The sequence below is a fragment of the Perissodus microlepis genome, chromosome 5 (assembly GCF_051167445.1).
Source record: "Perissodus microlepis isolate ML-2025 ecotype Zambia chromosome 5, ASM5116744v1, whole genome shotgun sequence".
Classification (NCBI taxonomy): domain Eukaryota; kingdom Metazoa; phylum Chordata; class Actinopteri; order Cichliformes; family Cichlidae; genus Perissodus; species Perissodus microlepis.
Genome location: NC_140465.1, coordinates 33,651,521 through 33,666,599, shown reverse-complemented (window position 1 = coordinate 33,666,599; position 15,079 = coordinate 33,651,521). Strand labels below are relative to the sequence as shown.

Genomic DNA, 15,079 nt, shown 5'->3' with positions numbered 1-15,079 from the left:
GGTTAACAAATCCTGCTGCTCTGTTTTCAAGGAGACTTTCATGTGAACTTGGTGTAGTGAGATGATCGATCGTGCTAGCGTTTCTTTTGCCCACAGGAGAGAAATGACAAACAGTGCACACAGCTCTGTATTTTAATTTGTCTGTGCCTCTTTGTCCGCCGCACATATTCATCGTAGACATTTTTTTGATTTACTGCTGCAACCCTTCAGAGGGGAAATCAGGCCCCCTGGTCAAAGGGAACCTGGTCATTGGTCTTAATTTTCAAACTAGGTGTGGACAGGTCAAATGTTTCCTGTTTCTGTCACTATAAATTAAAGTTTTGTAGGAGCTGTGTGCTGTTACCTGTTTGTGAACCTTTGTAAGCTGGTCCAGGTTGTTTTCAAGAAAGGAAATCTTTTGTTTCTGGGTGATGTATCCGCCAGTATCATCAGGCTCCATCTGTGCACTCTGTCGATTAAAAAGGAGATGAAATAGAAAATAGAATGGAAAATGTCACTGTAACTCTAGACAGAACCACCTGTTTCTATGTGTTGAGTAAAAGGGTTTAGTTATGTCTCTTACTTTTCTAACTCGAGCTGTGAGGTCTTGAACGAAAAGCTTGCGGAGGTTGTGCAGGGTGTGGAGCTCACGAGCCTGCAGTGTGAATAAAGGAACAGAGAAAATAGTGCAGTTAAAGCAGTTCGAGAGGACTGAGTCGTTGAATCGTGACAGAATTTATTAACTTACAACAGTTTCCTCCAGGCCTTTGAGATCCTGTTTTGATTGTTCGTGTCGTTCATGGAGGAATCTATAGACAGACAGATAAATGCTCAGACACAGACGCAGAGAAGAGTCAAACTGAACTTCTCTTTATCCAAACGATTACCAAATTCTTGCCAGAATAATTCATGAATAGAGAACAAAGGCAGCACATAATGCCTGCCCCACTCATGGGCTGTTATCCATCTGCCATCTGATGCAATATGCTGCAAAGGTCAGAGTAGAAAGAGGCCTATTAGCTGCCAGCTGCCACCTTATTCTGAAACTCCATAATGGAGATGCAAAGAGAGTCAGACAGGAAGAAAAGGACCAAGAGAGGAGCAGGCTAAGAAAGCGTTAACGGCAGAAGTGTAAGATACTGTAAGTAGAATTCAGTCAGAGCTCCCGAGCGTGAGGAAAATAAATAGACAAAAGGAAGACAAATGACAGAGAGAAATGGAAGACGCAAATCAAAAGAGGCAGCTCAGCTCGCCCCCAGGCCTCCATATGGTGAAGTGTTTGAAAGCCGGCCAGGACAGTAAAGCAGCAACTCACGTCAATTCCTCCAGCTGCCGGCTCTTGTGATGCTCTCGGCTTCTGAGACGTTCAAAGTCACTGTGCAGTTGTTCTAGCTCCAGCTGCTGCCTCTGGTTACAACTGAAAAAAGGTGTTAAGTGACTCAGTCGTGACATCCTTTATATATTATCTTTTTATATTACAAAAACACAGGGATGTAGCTATTAGCAACATAAGCACAACTCTTAGGATTTTTGGAGTAATGGAAATAAAAAAAATGGAGGTTCGTTTTGTTACTATGGCAGAGAGAACAGCGAGTGAGCTGGAGATTGAAGAGTGAGACTGATGAGAAAAAAAAGAATGAATAATTTGTATTTTCTGATTGCTCCACAGTAGTTCTAAAATAAAAAATAAATACATTTGCAAAATGCTCGGGGAAGATTGGGATGTGATGCTACCTGGTCATTAAGTTTTTATTGACTCCTATTGCCACAAGCTTCATGCTATTATTTTCTCTGAGCCACACACCCACACCCCAAAGATTGATGCCCAACAACTTTTTTTTGTTTAATCATCTCTAGCAAACACTTCCAGTGAGTCACCGGTGATGATCACGTGCATACTTTACAAAAATCCCACATAGTATGCCTTTAAGTGTTCTTAGCTGCTTTTAACTGGTTTCCTTCTGATTTTATTTAATTAGGGTATCCTTACAAAACCTTTCTGTCACATGAGAAAAGAGCTGTCTGTCCCAGTCCCAGGCATATGGCTCCAGCTCAGTGGTATGCACAGGAGCAAAAATGATGAAGAAGCACCATTAGTGCATGCAGTGTAAGGATTTATTTTTGCCCCTAATTCAAATCATGGCTGTACTGGCCAGACAGGCATTTTGGCAGAGCAGAGGGGCACTTAAGTAGCCCAAGTGTGTAATTAGGTCACAACTAGAGCATTGAAATGCCCCATTAGAGTATGGACACAACATATTTTTCAGTGGCACTTACCAAAAAAAGGGTGCACACCTGTAAACACTTGCATTTGCGTGTGATCCTTGCAATCTGCACTACCATTTAATGTATACCTACTTTTTGACATCCTCTTTAAAGGATCCGGAGGGCATCCCTGCTCCTGTTTTATATGCGTTCCACCTCACCGACATCCATCCTTCCGATCTATTTTAAAGCTGCTTATCCAAATCAGGCTGTGTGAGCAGGATAAGCAGAGCAGCACCAAATGTCTGTTCAAACTGAAATTCTCTGCAGCTGCTCCTTGGGTGTTAACAGATACTCCCAGGCCAGCTGGAAAATGTACTTTAGTCCCTAGAGAGGGTCTGCCCAGTGGTCTCCTCCCAGATGGCCACGCTTGGTGTAGTACATCATCAGAACAAGGTACCTGAAGGGATGGGTTTTCATTTAGGCCAAACCAGGCCAGTGGCTCCTCGCATTGGGGTTGTAGCAGCTTGGCTCTGCAGCTTCCTGACCATGTAAACCACCCACACGTTTTCATTTCAGCCAGTCTGAACATTGGGGCTTAGACCGTGTTGAAGGTTTGAGAGATACTGAAAACATGTATTCCCAGTTTGAGCGTTTACAAACCACTTATGAGGGTAAAATTGAATTTCAAATTTGAGCATGCAGCTGTGTTGCTGTGGTACGGTAAGTTGTCTCCCTTAGAAAACATTCATGGCCTATATTTCCGCAGTGCCACGGTCTCAACGACTGAAAGAAATATTTTTCTATAGCATCCTTGTGATTTTTCTGCTGGAACGATTTGATTCTTTACCTTAAAATACTTTTCTTTTCAAACTCTTGCACAAGTTACAGATATCCAAAAACCGAGTCTTGGTTTTAAAAAGTAAAGAATTTACGGTGAAGTACTCACTCAGTTAAGTCATCGATGATCTTTTGCTTCTCATTGATCTCGTCTCGCAGGCGGCCCAGTTGTTTGCTGTGCACCTCACGGTGTGACTCCATCTGCTGCTCCAGAGCCCTCTGGGGTATTGGCGACAGAAGGGGGGAAGAGACAGATCGACTATCGTAACACGGGAGTCAGAGGAGAACAAAGTGACTAAATAACGAGAAGAAAATTACACACACCGGTGCACATGTGGACATGCCAAACCACACGGGCATTAAACACAAACTTACACACACCCCGGTGTCCATACACTACCACTGACAGGGCTGTGAGACTCGGCTACTGAAAGTGGAGCGTGACACACGCAGGAACGCTCACACTCGTGTGCTCTCGATGCTCTCACGAACACATCCACAAATACAAGCAGATAATGAAAACAACAAACAACGCCAGCTGTTTAAAAGTGTCTGGCAGCTGAAAACTACATCTGTTTACTTTTATTTGGGAATTTGGCATCGCTGGAATTTCATCCTTCATTTCTGTCAAATCTTTTGACCTTGTAAAGATGTGCTGCTTTTTAGGCAAATATATTTTTGCCATCTCATTTTGATCAAGTCATTATGAATCTTTGTGGTTTTCAGTCACTTAATAGTTTGACGGCTGAATGTGAGGATACTCTGTGGCTGTCCTGTGGCCATGCTTCCTGTAACCATCTGATATTTGAGACTTCCTGTTTTGCTGTTTGCAGTTAATTGCTTAGGACACATGTAGATAGATTTACATTAAGATACAAGACTAAAACATCATTGGATGTTCCTCTGATTGCTTTTTATTCGTTGTTTTGCATTCCCTCTTTTGCCTAGGCCTTGGTTGTGATTGGTCACTGGTATTTGGACTACAAACTGACCACAAACAAAAAGCTTCCAGTACTAGAAATATTGCCCATTGCCTACAGATTTGTCACACTCATATGCCGATATCTGTTTTTCAAATTACCATTCGATGATTGTGAATGATGTAAAATGCTTCTAGGGGCCAGAATGACAAACAATCAATAATCTGTGCAGCCACTACCTAACAAACTATAGCTGTTCCACAGGGCAGTGAGTTATCATTTCCTTGCTTGCTATGATTGCATCTTTATTCTAAACTAAGGCAATGAGTTGAAAGCTGCAGTGTCTGAATGATTGTACAGACATCGAATTGTCATCTTCTTATCAACACTACCAATAAAAGGGGAAGAAAGCAAATTTCTGAATATATGAAACAATTTCTTTCGTTTATTAAATCATTCCTACAGTCATTTACACACTTGAGTCCAACTACAGGTGCAGTCACAGGCAAACACACACCCTGCACACGCACACCTGCAGTTGGCTGAGAGGGTGCGAGAAAAGGTCATTACATCAAGTTGCTCTCACTGTAGTCATGGTTACCTTTATATCACAGGAGTTCTGGGCAGACGTGTGATTCGCCCCCCTGGTCACTTGTGACATGCTCTCTGAAATAAGCACACACAGAGAGAGAAAGAGCGAGAGGATGGCGGTAAGAGGAGCAGATAAAAGCGGCGCGCACAGATGTTGATGATGGTGACCTGACTTTGACAGCACAGCAGTATCACCACTTCATGTTGACAGCGAAGGCAGCGTGATCTAAGTGATGTCTCGGGTGTGATAATATCTATCTGCAAATGACATCTATTGTGTCATGCAGATCTGATATTGACTCACTGCTGTTCCTGGTGTCTGATGATGAAATTACCGAGCGCTCTCACTCAGACCACACTGTGCAATCAATGTGACCTGCAGCACTTTGTATTTATCTGCTTGTGTTATGGCTTGAGGACCGTCTGACTCGACTGCTGAGCAGGACTAAAATTGATTTCCCTGCCCTTAATTCCACTGGTTATTTAACGCCATTCTGTGAGACTCCATGGGAAGAGTGACTTACACTGCCTTTGGCCTTATTTGGGAATTGCGTCAGTGTACTGTGGGAGTATCTACAGCTGGACCTTGCACGAGTTTCAAATGTAAAATCAATCTATTAGTGCTGGTGTTGTGAAATGTTTGGGAGCTTAAGCTTTTTTGTGTTTTTGTGTTCTTGTTTTTCTTTTGCTTGACAGGACAGAAAGGCCTCTGGTAGCAACTGAAGCTCTATTAAAGATAGCAACCTGAAGCTACTTCCTCCCATTTCTAGCCCAGAGACGCTAAAATGCAGCAACATATTTTCTGTCTTCTCACTATTTACTTTGTCCTGACGTTATTTGGCTTGACTGAGTCAGAGCACTGACATTATATTTAACTCCGGCATTTCACATCAGTAGTGGATCAATCTACATACTTTGCAGTCAGTCCCGAAATGACAGCGTCACCACGTATCACTTTAACCCCTTTAGGATATTTGTTAATGAAAAATATGCATTTATTAGAAGAAATCTCTCTTGCATTTACTTCATTTGAGTTTATATTGAGAAAAGACCTGTTTTTCTGACAGTAAAGACTGGCTTCACTCTTGTGTTTGGTTTTATTTATTGAGTGTAAATCTGTCATTTTTCTGGTCGGACCATATTGAAATTTTCTTCACCAAAGAGTCTGAATGAATACTAAAATCTTTACTCCCAGTTTGCTATTTTGCTCTCGTAGGTAAAACATTTTAACTTGAGCCTAGCGCAATCTATTATAAAAAGGACTACCCACATACTACACTTGCCAAATTGAACTAATATTGACTGGCCTCAAATCCTCAACTCCACTGAGTATTTCAGCAACATGTGCTCGTACACTTAGACTCCAAAACTTGTCTAACTGACCAAGTCTCCCAATCTTATATCCACCCAAAAAGTCTTTTTGATTTTGTTTTGAGAGTGAAATACTAAGCAAGAGCACAACGAATAAGATCTTCGTTTGAGAATATATGTCTGTTATTTCTTATTTAGTTTATAAACCATAAAAGTTACTTTCCCTGCATATTAGGCTCATTTATATCACCAAGACACTATTTGAGATGATATTGTATCTTAGACGTCCCAAAATGTTGATTCTGTTTATCTGGACGTAGCGTTTTCAGTGGGAGAAACGTTTCGTTACTCATCCAAGTGACTTCTTCAGTGTCAGCTGACTGCAGGTTTCCCCAACTTTATAAACAGTTTTAAGATCATTTTTCTCAAAGTGAGAATGAAGCAATGCCAAAGGTTTATGAAGTACTTGTTATGAGTGTGTCAACACTTCTTTTAAGAGATTTCTCACTTGAGTTTAGACATTTTTTTTCTCATTTCAAGAAATCTTACCAAGTGTTATTTTATTATTTTACTTGATTATGGTCTGGATTTTCTCAAATTACATATTTTTTCCTTATATTTAGCTAATTTTTGCAATGTATTTAGTGATACTTATCTCTGTAGATGGTGGCTGCTCACTGACCAGTTATATTACCATTTTAGTGCAGACAAAAATACGATGCTGCTATTTATATTGTCACTTTCATCATCATCAAAATCTGTGTTTCTCCACTGCATTAGATCATGACCAATCACCAACTCTAATATACTAAACTAAAATGAGTAAAATGCTTACCTATTATGCTGATTTCTTACTCTGTATTGTTTTTTATGCACACAACTGAACATGTTTAAAATAGTTGTTATTATCAACGCTGTCTTATCTTAGAGTAGGCCCTTTAGATCAACCTCTGTCTGAAATAAGGAGTTTGCCTCCTCTCCTCTTATGTGTCCTCTTCAAGTTGACTTTCTTCTGACTGGCTGCCTCTAACAAACAGAAGGTTGGAACCACAGGTGGGTGGTGCTTCTGTGTTCACAGGCAGCAATGTGTTCACAAAATTACCATACTGGGGGTATCTGCTCTCTCTGACACCATCATCAGGTGTAACCATCAGTAGAAAAAACAGTTTAAAGCTTGATCCTTTGGCTCACATTTGTAAAAATGCTGACCTTATTATCTGAAATCTGAGAACCTCCAACACCTCAGCGACTTTGAATTTGATAAGCATTTAAAGGAAATTGATGGAGTCACTGTATAGTGCAGCAGAAAACTGAAACAAATGTGGATAGTGTCAAAATTGGTTTTCCCTCTAGAGCCATGAATTTCAAAAATCCTGTTAACCACTTGAATTTTCAAAATTTCAAAATGTGCCAATTTGCCCATTATTTCCAACTAAAGAAACATTTTTTACTACAGAATTTCAACCTCTGGACACATTCCAGAGGTTTTACTTCTGATTTATAATCCAAGTCAAATTCATATCTTAAAAACTCTTTGTTTCAAGTAAGACAAAACAACTCCAATGACACGTATGTTACATGTTCTGTGCTCTGCCCTCTCCTAGTTTAGTTCACAGTAAATGGAGTGTAATTTACAAAAAACACCCTTTTACCTACAAGCTGCATACGCATACATCTTTAAACCCAGATGGAGGTATCAGAGGAGACTCTTCATCTCCCCAATACTTCAACATACAAATGCAAATGTCAGCAGATGTGACTGAAACAAACATTATTAACTGTACTACTACACACCACACCAGTGATATCTAATCATTAAAAAAACAACTTCTAAAGTGTACTTCTACATGGTTGAATACGTATGATTGAACGATATGATAATTCAAAAAGGCAAATCAAGTTTATTTGAAAAAAAAAATTGTTTGGCTAATGAGCTTTATTTAAAAAAAGTAATCAGAAAAGAATAAACGTACCAGTTTAGATACTTGCGCTGCTTCACTAGTGTGGGCTATAACAAATGTACCTTGAGCTTGGAGTTTAGCCAGCTCCGCAGTCAGAGAATCATAGCTGTCCTCCAGCTGTCTCTTCTTCAGCTCCACGTTCTGCATGTACTCTGTTAGAGAGCGAATCTTCGCCTCGTGCTGACAGTCAGAACATCATATGCAAAAAGTTTAGTGACGAGCAAAGACCTCTACCCAAGAGGACACTTTACATCAAGGATAAAATGCACTTTTACTCTTTTTGTTCACTGAATATTTATGATCTCTTGTCATCGGGGAGTGTAGTTTAAAAACCACAGTTAGCGAAATTTGAACCGTGGCTTCAGGCCACTACATGAACACAGAATATAAAACATGCAATTATTTGAGAATTATGACCCTGCGCAGACTTAAAATGTCCAAAGCAAAAAGAAAAATCCACCCCACAAAGAGTTGGGTCATGTTAAGATGTTGGGAGTAGCTACACTGTGTTTTAAAGCTTTTCAGCCTTTATTATGACAGGAAAACTGGGAAAAGACATGCAGCAAATGGCTCAGGCTAGATTTGAAACCAGGACTTTAAGACACATGGGTCACCTGCCCAAGCCAGTGAGCCTTTTGAAGTGTTAATTGAGAAGGTTTCAGTATCAGTATCACCAGTAATTCTGTCTAGTACCAGATGAACAAACATTTGTACCCCCATATCATTTTATTTTAGTTTCTATAGTTCATCTAGATTTAATAATTCAGTTCAATTCAATCGATTTGGTAACCAACAACAACACATTTATCCCTCAGTTTGCAATCTTACTTGTGAAATGAGAAGGTGACATGAAGACAGTTCTCTGCCCGTCTCCTCCATCTTGCGGTGACACTCGGTTTGTAGGTTCTCCAGGTGGCGACAGCGCTTCACCATGGACTTCACCTCTGACTTTATCTTATTAATGTAGAGGCGAGCCACTGTGAACTCTTCCTCGATCGCTCCGGTGATCTCCACAGGCTGGAGACGAATGAGTGAGAGGAGACAGTTAAATAAAAAGAAAAAATCAGTCTAGTAGATGCTTGATCAGGATTGAGTGGGGACTGTTTAAACACAGCATGGGCGTTAAATCAGTGGAAAGGGAAGCATCTTAGAAACACTCTGGCACTTTGTATGCACAGCCATTAGGTTAATGGTCTCATTTAGCAGATGTAGCAACTCAGAAGCTCCGAAATGAAGTGTGGAGGAAAATGTATACACATCAATCTAAGCACTACAGATGATAGCATACACGACATTCTGCATATGCGAGTGGTATACTGACTATATTGAATAATGTAAAGCTGTTGATTTAAGTCACGTCTATAAACACAGAAATTTATTTTAAATGCTCATTCAGAGCATAAATTTACATGGATGCCAAACCAATCAAGTTAAAGAGAAATGCCTGAAAAATGACACTTTATCAGCAAACAGAAAATATTCATATGCATACACATGCACACGCACACATATATATGTAAGTTTTTTTTAAATTTAATTGTCTCCTTTTTGGCAGATCTGCTTTGCATTTCACTTTGTTGGTATTTACTGTCTCTCTTGCTTTTACTTGCTTTCTTTATTTCCTCCCAGCCATTTGAGATTGTTTGGTCATCCCTCATTAATTTCTGATGTGGTTAATTACTTATGTGCACCGATCAAGCATAACATTCTGACTTTCTATCAGAATCAACATTAACTTTTAAAATAAATAAATAGCATGAATGTTTTCAGCAAATTGAGCTCATCTGTTGGACTCGACCACATGGGTCAGCACCAGGAAGCCTTGGTCGCCCACGACTTGGACCACTTTTGATCGATACTGACCACTGCAGACCAGAAACATCACACGAGTTGCAATTTGGGAGACTTTCTGACCCAGTCGTCTAACCAACACAACTTGCTAATATCCTCACAATAGCCCCCCCCCCCCCTTAACACATCATCTCTGAAAGCAAAATGTTCCCTGGTTCCTTAATATAATCCCACCCACTAACAGGTGCCATGATGAAGAGATAATCAGTGTTATTCACTTTACCTGTCAGTGGTCACAATGTTCGGGGTATTTTTACTCTGGTTTTTCACGTTGTTAGCCATCATCAGTCCATCTGTGTTCATCTCCAAAATTTACTGCCAGCGTTTTCTCTCATGTTTCCTGCGGCTGCTTTTTGAGTTGTTTTTCTTTGGACTATGTTGTCCTCAGGCTTTGCGCTTGACTAGACTCCTACAAGTCTGAATAAGCTCAACACTAAACCCTGCTTTTGTTTGTGCTTTCAGGTCTTCTTTTGAATTTCTCTGAAATCCTTTTCTACACTGATACTTAAATTTAGCCGTATATTTTCTTGCTTTGACATGAGAATCATCTTTCTCATTTTTTCATCACAAAAATGCACTCTATCCACGTCTGTACCACTCACCAGCTTGATGTCCTTGTTTCCAACGATCGTGCTAAACTCACTCAGGTCCCTCATGAGCCCATTAAGAATCTCAGCAATGCGTTTTCTTTGGTGGCTGCTCACTTCCTGGATACGGGACAGCTCTGCCTCTAAAGCCATGAGATGAGCCTGCGGAGGGAGGAGTCAAGCAGATAAGAGGTGTTAGGAAGAGCCGTTGTCCTAAGGCGAGAAACTCCAGAAGGTACATGCAAATATGAAAAAAGACAGAAATTGTGTAGGACAGACTCCGAGAAGTGGTGATTAGATTCCCTGAATCTGCATACACACATGGCTGCAGGAGCATAACATAGTAGCCACCAAATTATAAATCAATAAACTGCATGAAGAGGAGTGGATGGCATCTGCGCTCAATAACATCTGAGAGAGTACACGATGGAGTGCTGCAGCACAATGAAACCATTTGATCTCAGTCAGGTTTGACAACATAACATTAAAGACATTTCTCCTACTCACACATGTGAGACCAAGAGTTGGGTAGTAGACTGAATGACCTATGACCCTAAACAAGATGAAGAAGATGATGATGACAAGAAAGAATAGGTAGAAGAAGAAGGAGATGAAGAAGAGGAAGACTTTCCATAAAGGTGTTGTTCCAACAAAGAAATCTGAAAGCATACCGACTTGTTTATGGGGTTTCATTTTATGAGTGGCTCATCTGTCACCAGTGAAATATTCTACTTGAGCAATTTTTCATGGCACGTTTTATGTTCTTGCTCCCCAGTTCATCAGTCATTTCAAAGCACCATTAGCCACCTTCTTAAATACTCCTTAATCAGCTCTTAGTCACTTCTCATGTCACAATGTCATCTTAAGATAAACTGAAGGTAATAATGAGCGGAAACCGATTCTTTTATAAATAAGTAAAACATGGGATGATGAATAGAGTTGGTTCATTGACGTGATGAATGGGCTTAATCATGTTGATAAAAAAGGGGTTTCAATGGCCAGATGGATGAATTATGGTGTTTAAAGTAGCCGATCAATGGCAGTGATGGTGAGCGATGGCACGGACACCTGCAGAAGAAGCAACAAGTTCCCACTAAAAACAAAGATGAAGGAAGCTGCGGGGATGACGGCCATGATGAATGTGCTTCAGTATTCCCAGAGCTTTTCCCATTTCTACTGTAACAACTGGCAAGACCGACGTGCCTAAAAATTCAAGATTGAGAAACATTTCCAAAAGATTTTGATGAGGGGATTTCTTTTCTCTTATAGCACCACCTGCATTTACCAGCACTGAAATCTTATTTGTATTTAGTTTCATATCTTGTCAAAGTCTCAGACACTCTCTGTGCAGGATCAGACAGGTCAGAGCAGAGCAGACTGAAGAGGCTATAGAGGCTATTGAGGAGAAATGACGGCTTCAGGCAGGTTTAGCAGTCTAAATGGTGTTTCTCTTGTCAGATGTTCAATCAGCTTCTGCTCCTGAGATAGACAGGAAAAGACAGAAGGACACGTGCGGCAGACTGAAACACACTGATGAAATATTGAAGAGGATTTAATAAGAAGGTCAAATATGGTCACTTAAATCACTGAATAAGTCAGGAACTGCACAAAGCTCTGACCAGCTCTGCCAGTGGTCTCCTCTTGACTTTTATCTATTATTCACTTTATTTGTGCTGCAGAAGGACAATTAATACAGAGGCTGGGCTTATTTAAATAATGTGCTTTATGTTGCTAAAAGATTTATTCAAAGACCCTCCTGGAAGTCAGACGCACCATTTTCTTTGAAAGCTCCTCAACCAGGAGCTTGTTCTGCATGCTCATCTCCTCGACTCATTCTGCTCAACTCTCTGTAACACTTTCTTTCAACTGTGAGGCACACTTCCACATGACACACATATTGTTGAATATTTAATAGGTAATAAACATCCATCTATATGCTAAGAAATCATTCAAAGCCCTCGATGTAACTGAAAAAACCTGCCTGTAAATTATCACTGTAAGTTTTCTTCTACCAGACAACGTTCTGTGCATCAGGGATATACTGCAACCAGGCTTTGATAGTTACTGCAATACTTTAACAGTTATCCAAATTGTAAATATAATCAGATATATATAGAATAAGGCAGTAAACATTACGAAATTTATGGGAAATTTGCTACTTTGAGTAAGAGTATTTTAAATATTTATATAGTGTCAAATCACAACAATAGTCCCCAGAAGGTGGTTTATAGTGTAAAATAAAGACGTACAATGATACAGAGATAACAACTCCAACAATCAGATGACTCCACTAGCACTTAGCAACAGTGGGAATGGTAAATGGTAAATAGCCTGTATTTGTATAGCGCTTTACACTACATTCAGTCATCCACACATTCACACACCGGTGATGGCAGCTACATTGTAGCCACAGCTGCCCTGGGGCGCACTGACAGAATCTGGCACCACCGGGCCCTCTGACCACCACCAGTAGGCAATGGGTGAAGTGTCTTGCCCAAGGACACAACGACCGAGAGTGTCGGAGCCGGGGCTCAAGAGTTGGCACCGGGAAGGAGAAACTTCCTTTTTTACAGGAAGAACCCAGTTGGGGTGAGGAGAGACAGACATTAATAATAACTAAAGATTAAATACAGAGAGGTGTGTAGGCACATAGTGAGTGAAGACAAAACACTCAGTGCATCATGGGAATCCCCCAGCAGTCTACACCTATTGCAGCGTAACTAAGGGAGGATCCAGGGTCACCTGATCCCGGCCTAACTATATGCTTTAGCAAAAAGAAAAGTTTGAAGCCTAATCTTAAAAGTAGAGATGGAGTCTGTCTCCAACACTCCTGAATCTAAACTGGTAGTTGGTTACAAATCTGAAATATGAAGGCTCTGCCTCACATTCTACTTTTAAATACTCTAGGAACAACAAGTAAACCAGTCTGAAAGTGAGAGAATCTGCTGGTGTGAAATGGTACCATGAGGTTTTTAAGATAAGATGGTGTCTGATTATTCAAGACCTTGTACGAGAGTGTAGTTCAGTTTAACAGGAATCCAATGAAGAGATGCTAATATGCTACAAATATTGTTTCTCCTTCTCTGTCTTTAGGTATATTTATTAGCAGTTTAACAGTCAAAGTCCCTTCTTCAGCAGGACTGTGTAGGTGTGGTTTGACTCAGAGTCAAAAAATAGCCTACCTATCTGACGGGTTCATAGAAATATGAGACATTATGTGTGGCTGAACCCCACCCACATCCAACCAGTGAGAAGAGAGAAAAAAAAACGTAAAAACAGAAAGCTCCCATCACACAAAAGCACAACATTTTCAGACCATGACTACTGAAAACACAGTCACTGGAAGGTCTCGATCCAGAAAGGCTGGATGTCTTTGTTACAAAAAAATCAAAGATAAACTAAACTTTAAAGCCTTGACTGTTTTCTTCAAGTAAACAAGCTTTTCTGTGAAAAATACATTTAATCAAGCAAAGTCAGAGCTGTGGTCTCTGTGGGCAGTCATAGTGCACGACATTGAACCAGTCAAGAAGCAAAAAAAAGAGAAAGAAAACAAAAGAAATCCCAATACTTCACTTTTTCTTTGTTATCTTCATGGTAAATGGTAAATGGCCTGTATTTATATAGCGCTTTACTAGTCCCTAAGGACCCCAAAGCGCTTTACATATCCAGTCATCCACCCATTCACACACACATTCACACACTGGTGATGGCAAGCTACATTGTAGCCACAGCCACCCTGGGGCGCACTGCCACCATGACCACTGGTGGCACCATTCATCAGAATTTTCTCCTTATCTTCTTTACATGCAGCTTTAATTTTACTTATCTCACTAATTGCATTTTGAACCAGTAGCTCAGCATATTGTAAGATGGAGGCTTAAATGAAGAAATGATTTTATTACAGAGAGTTCCTTTTCTACTTTTTTTTTGCAGTTTGCTTCCCTGTAAACACACCAAAGCACAACATCTGTCCATGATCTATTTCTTTATTTTAGCCACAGAACTTTGTTGCTAAAAGATTTATTCAAAAAGCCTCCTGGAAGTCAGACCCACCATTTTCTTTGAAAGCTCCTCAGCCAGGAGCTTGTTCTGCATGCTCTTCTCCTCGACTTCTACGCTTTTCTGGTCATAGTTGACCGCCAGCTCCTCCAGGGCCTGAAGAACCTCTTTTACTTCGGCCTTTGCGGATTCATTCTCGGCCTGCAGCCTGCCGAGCTCCGACTGCACCTTCTCACTGTCACCTCTGGACGATGCGAGAAGCTGAGGGGCAAAGACATTCGACTTAATGCAAACTGTAAATAGAGAAAAAACTATTTTAAAAGTGGAACGGTGATACTTCCCTGCTTGGGAGCGCTCGCTTCATTATTTACAGAGCAGAGCTGCTGGGTCTTAACAGAGTTATCCTATTTTCTGGCATAAAGAGCTAAATGTCTGCACAAACCCTGTCACACAATATTCAAGACACTGTACAAAAGAATAATTTAAAGATTGAGAGATGGCTTTTGTGCCACCATGCTGTTTGCTGCACTGCTGCAGCCCACTGTGGGTCATTTCACTGAATGGAAGCCATTAAATGTAGATGTTTTCCGCTTGGAGTGCCGGCATATTTGCACTGCAGCATACGGCTTTTATTTAGATAAATGAATGTAACTTTGCGTTACTATAAACAAACCATGGTTGGGTAGTTAGGACTGTGTCAGTTCAACCCGCAGCAGGACCATTTGGGAAATGATTGAATAAATTAAGTCCTTTTCATCCCAAAGCCTTTTTTAGGTTCTCTTCCTCAACAGTTTAGCCTCTCCTATGAAAACACGCTGCAAATACGTCTCTTAAT

General features: G+C 40.5%; 1 protein-coding gene across 2 annotated transcripts in view; it reads right to left on the bottom strand.

The window, feature by feature from the left end:
* The window catches only part of kif5ab (kinesin family member 5A, b), a 67,881-nt gene that overhangs the window by 13,635 nt on the left and 39,167 nt on the right, over nucleotides 1-15,079 (bottom strand). For both annotated transcript variants that reach the window (XM_084929505.1, XM_084929503.1), the window contains exons 14-23: nucleotides 14,299-14,505; nucleotides 10,261-10,407; nucleotides 8,636-8,824; nucleotides 7,870-7,987; nucleotides 4,546-4,610; nucleotides 3,134-3,243; nucleotides 1,295-1,396; nucleotides 728-788; nucleotides 563-634; nucleotides 344-448 (exon numbers count right to left, since the gene is read on the bottom strand). In XM_084929505.1, coding sequence (XP_084785631.1) covers nucleotides 344-448; nucleotides 563-634; nucleotides 728-788; nucleotides 1,295-1,396; nucleotides 3,134-3,243; nucleotides 4,546-4,610; nucleotides 7,870-7,987; nucleotides 8,636-8,824; nucleotides 10,261-10,407; nucleotides 14,299-14,505 — 1,176 coding nt within the window. The remainder of the gene's footprint in view (nucleotides 1-343; nucleotides 449-562; nucleotides 635-727; nucleotides 789-1,294; nucleotides 1,397-3,133; nucleotides 3,244-4,545; nucleotides 4,611-7,869; nucleotides 7,988-8,635; nucleotides 8,825-10,260; nucleotides 10,408-14,298; nucleotides 14,506-15,079) is intronic.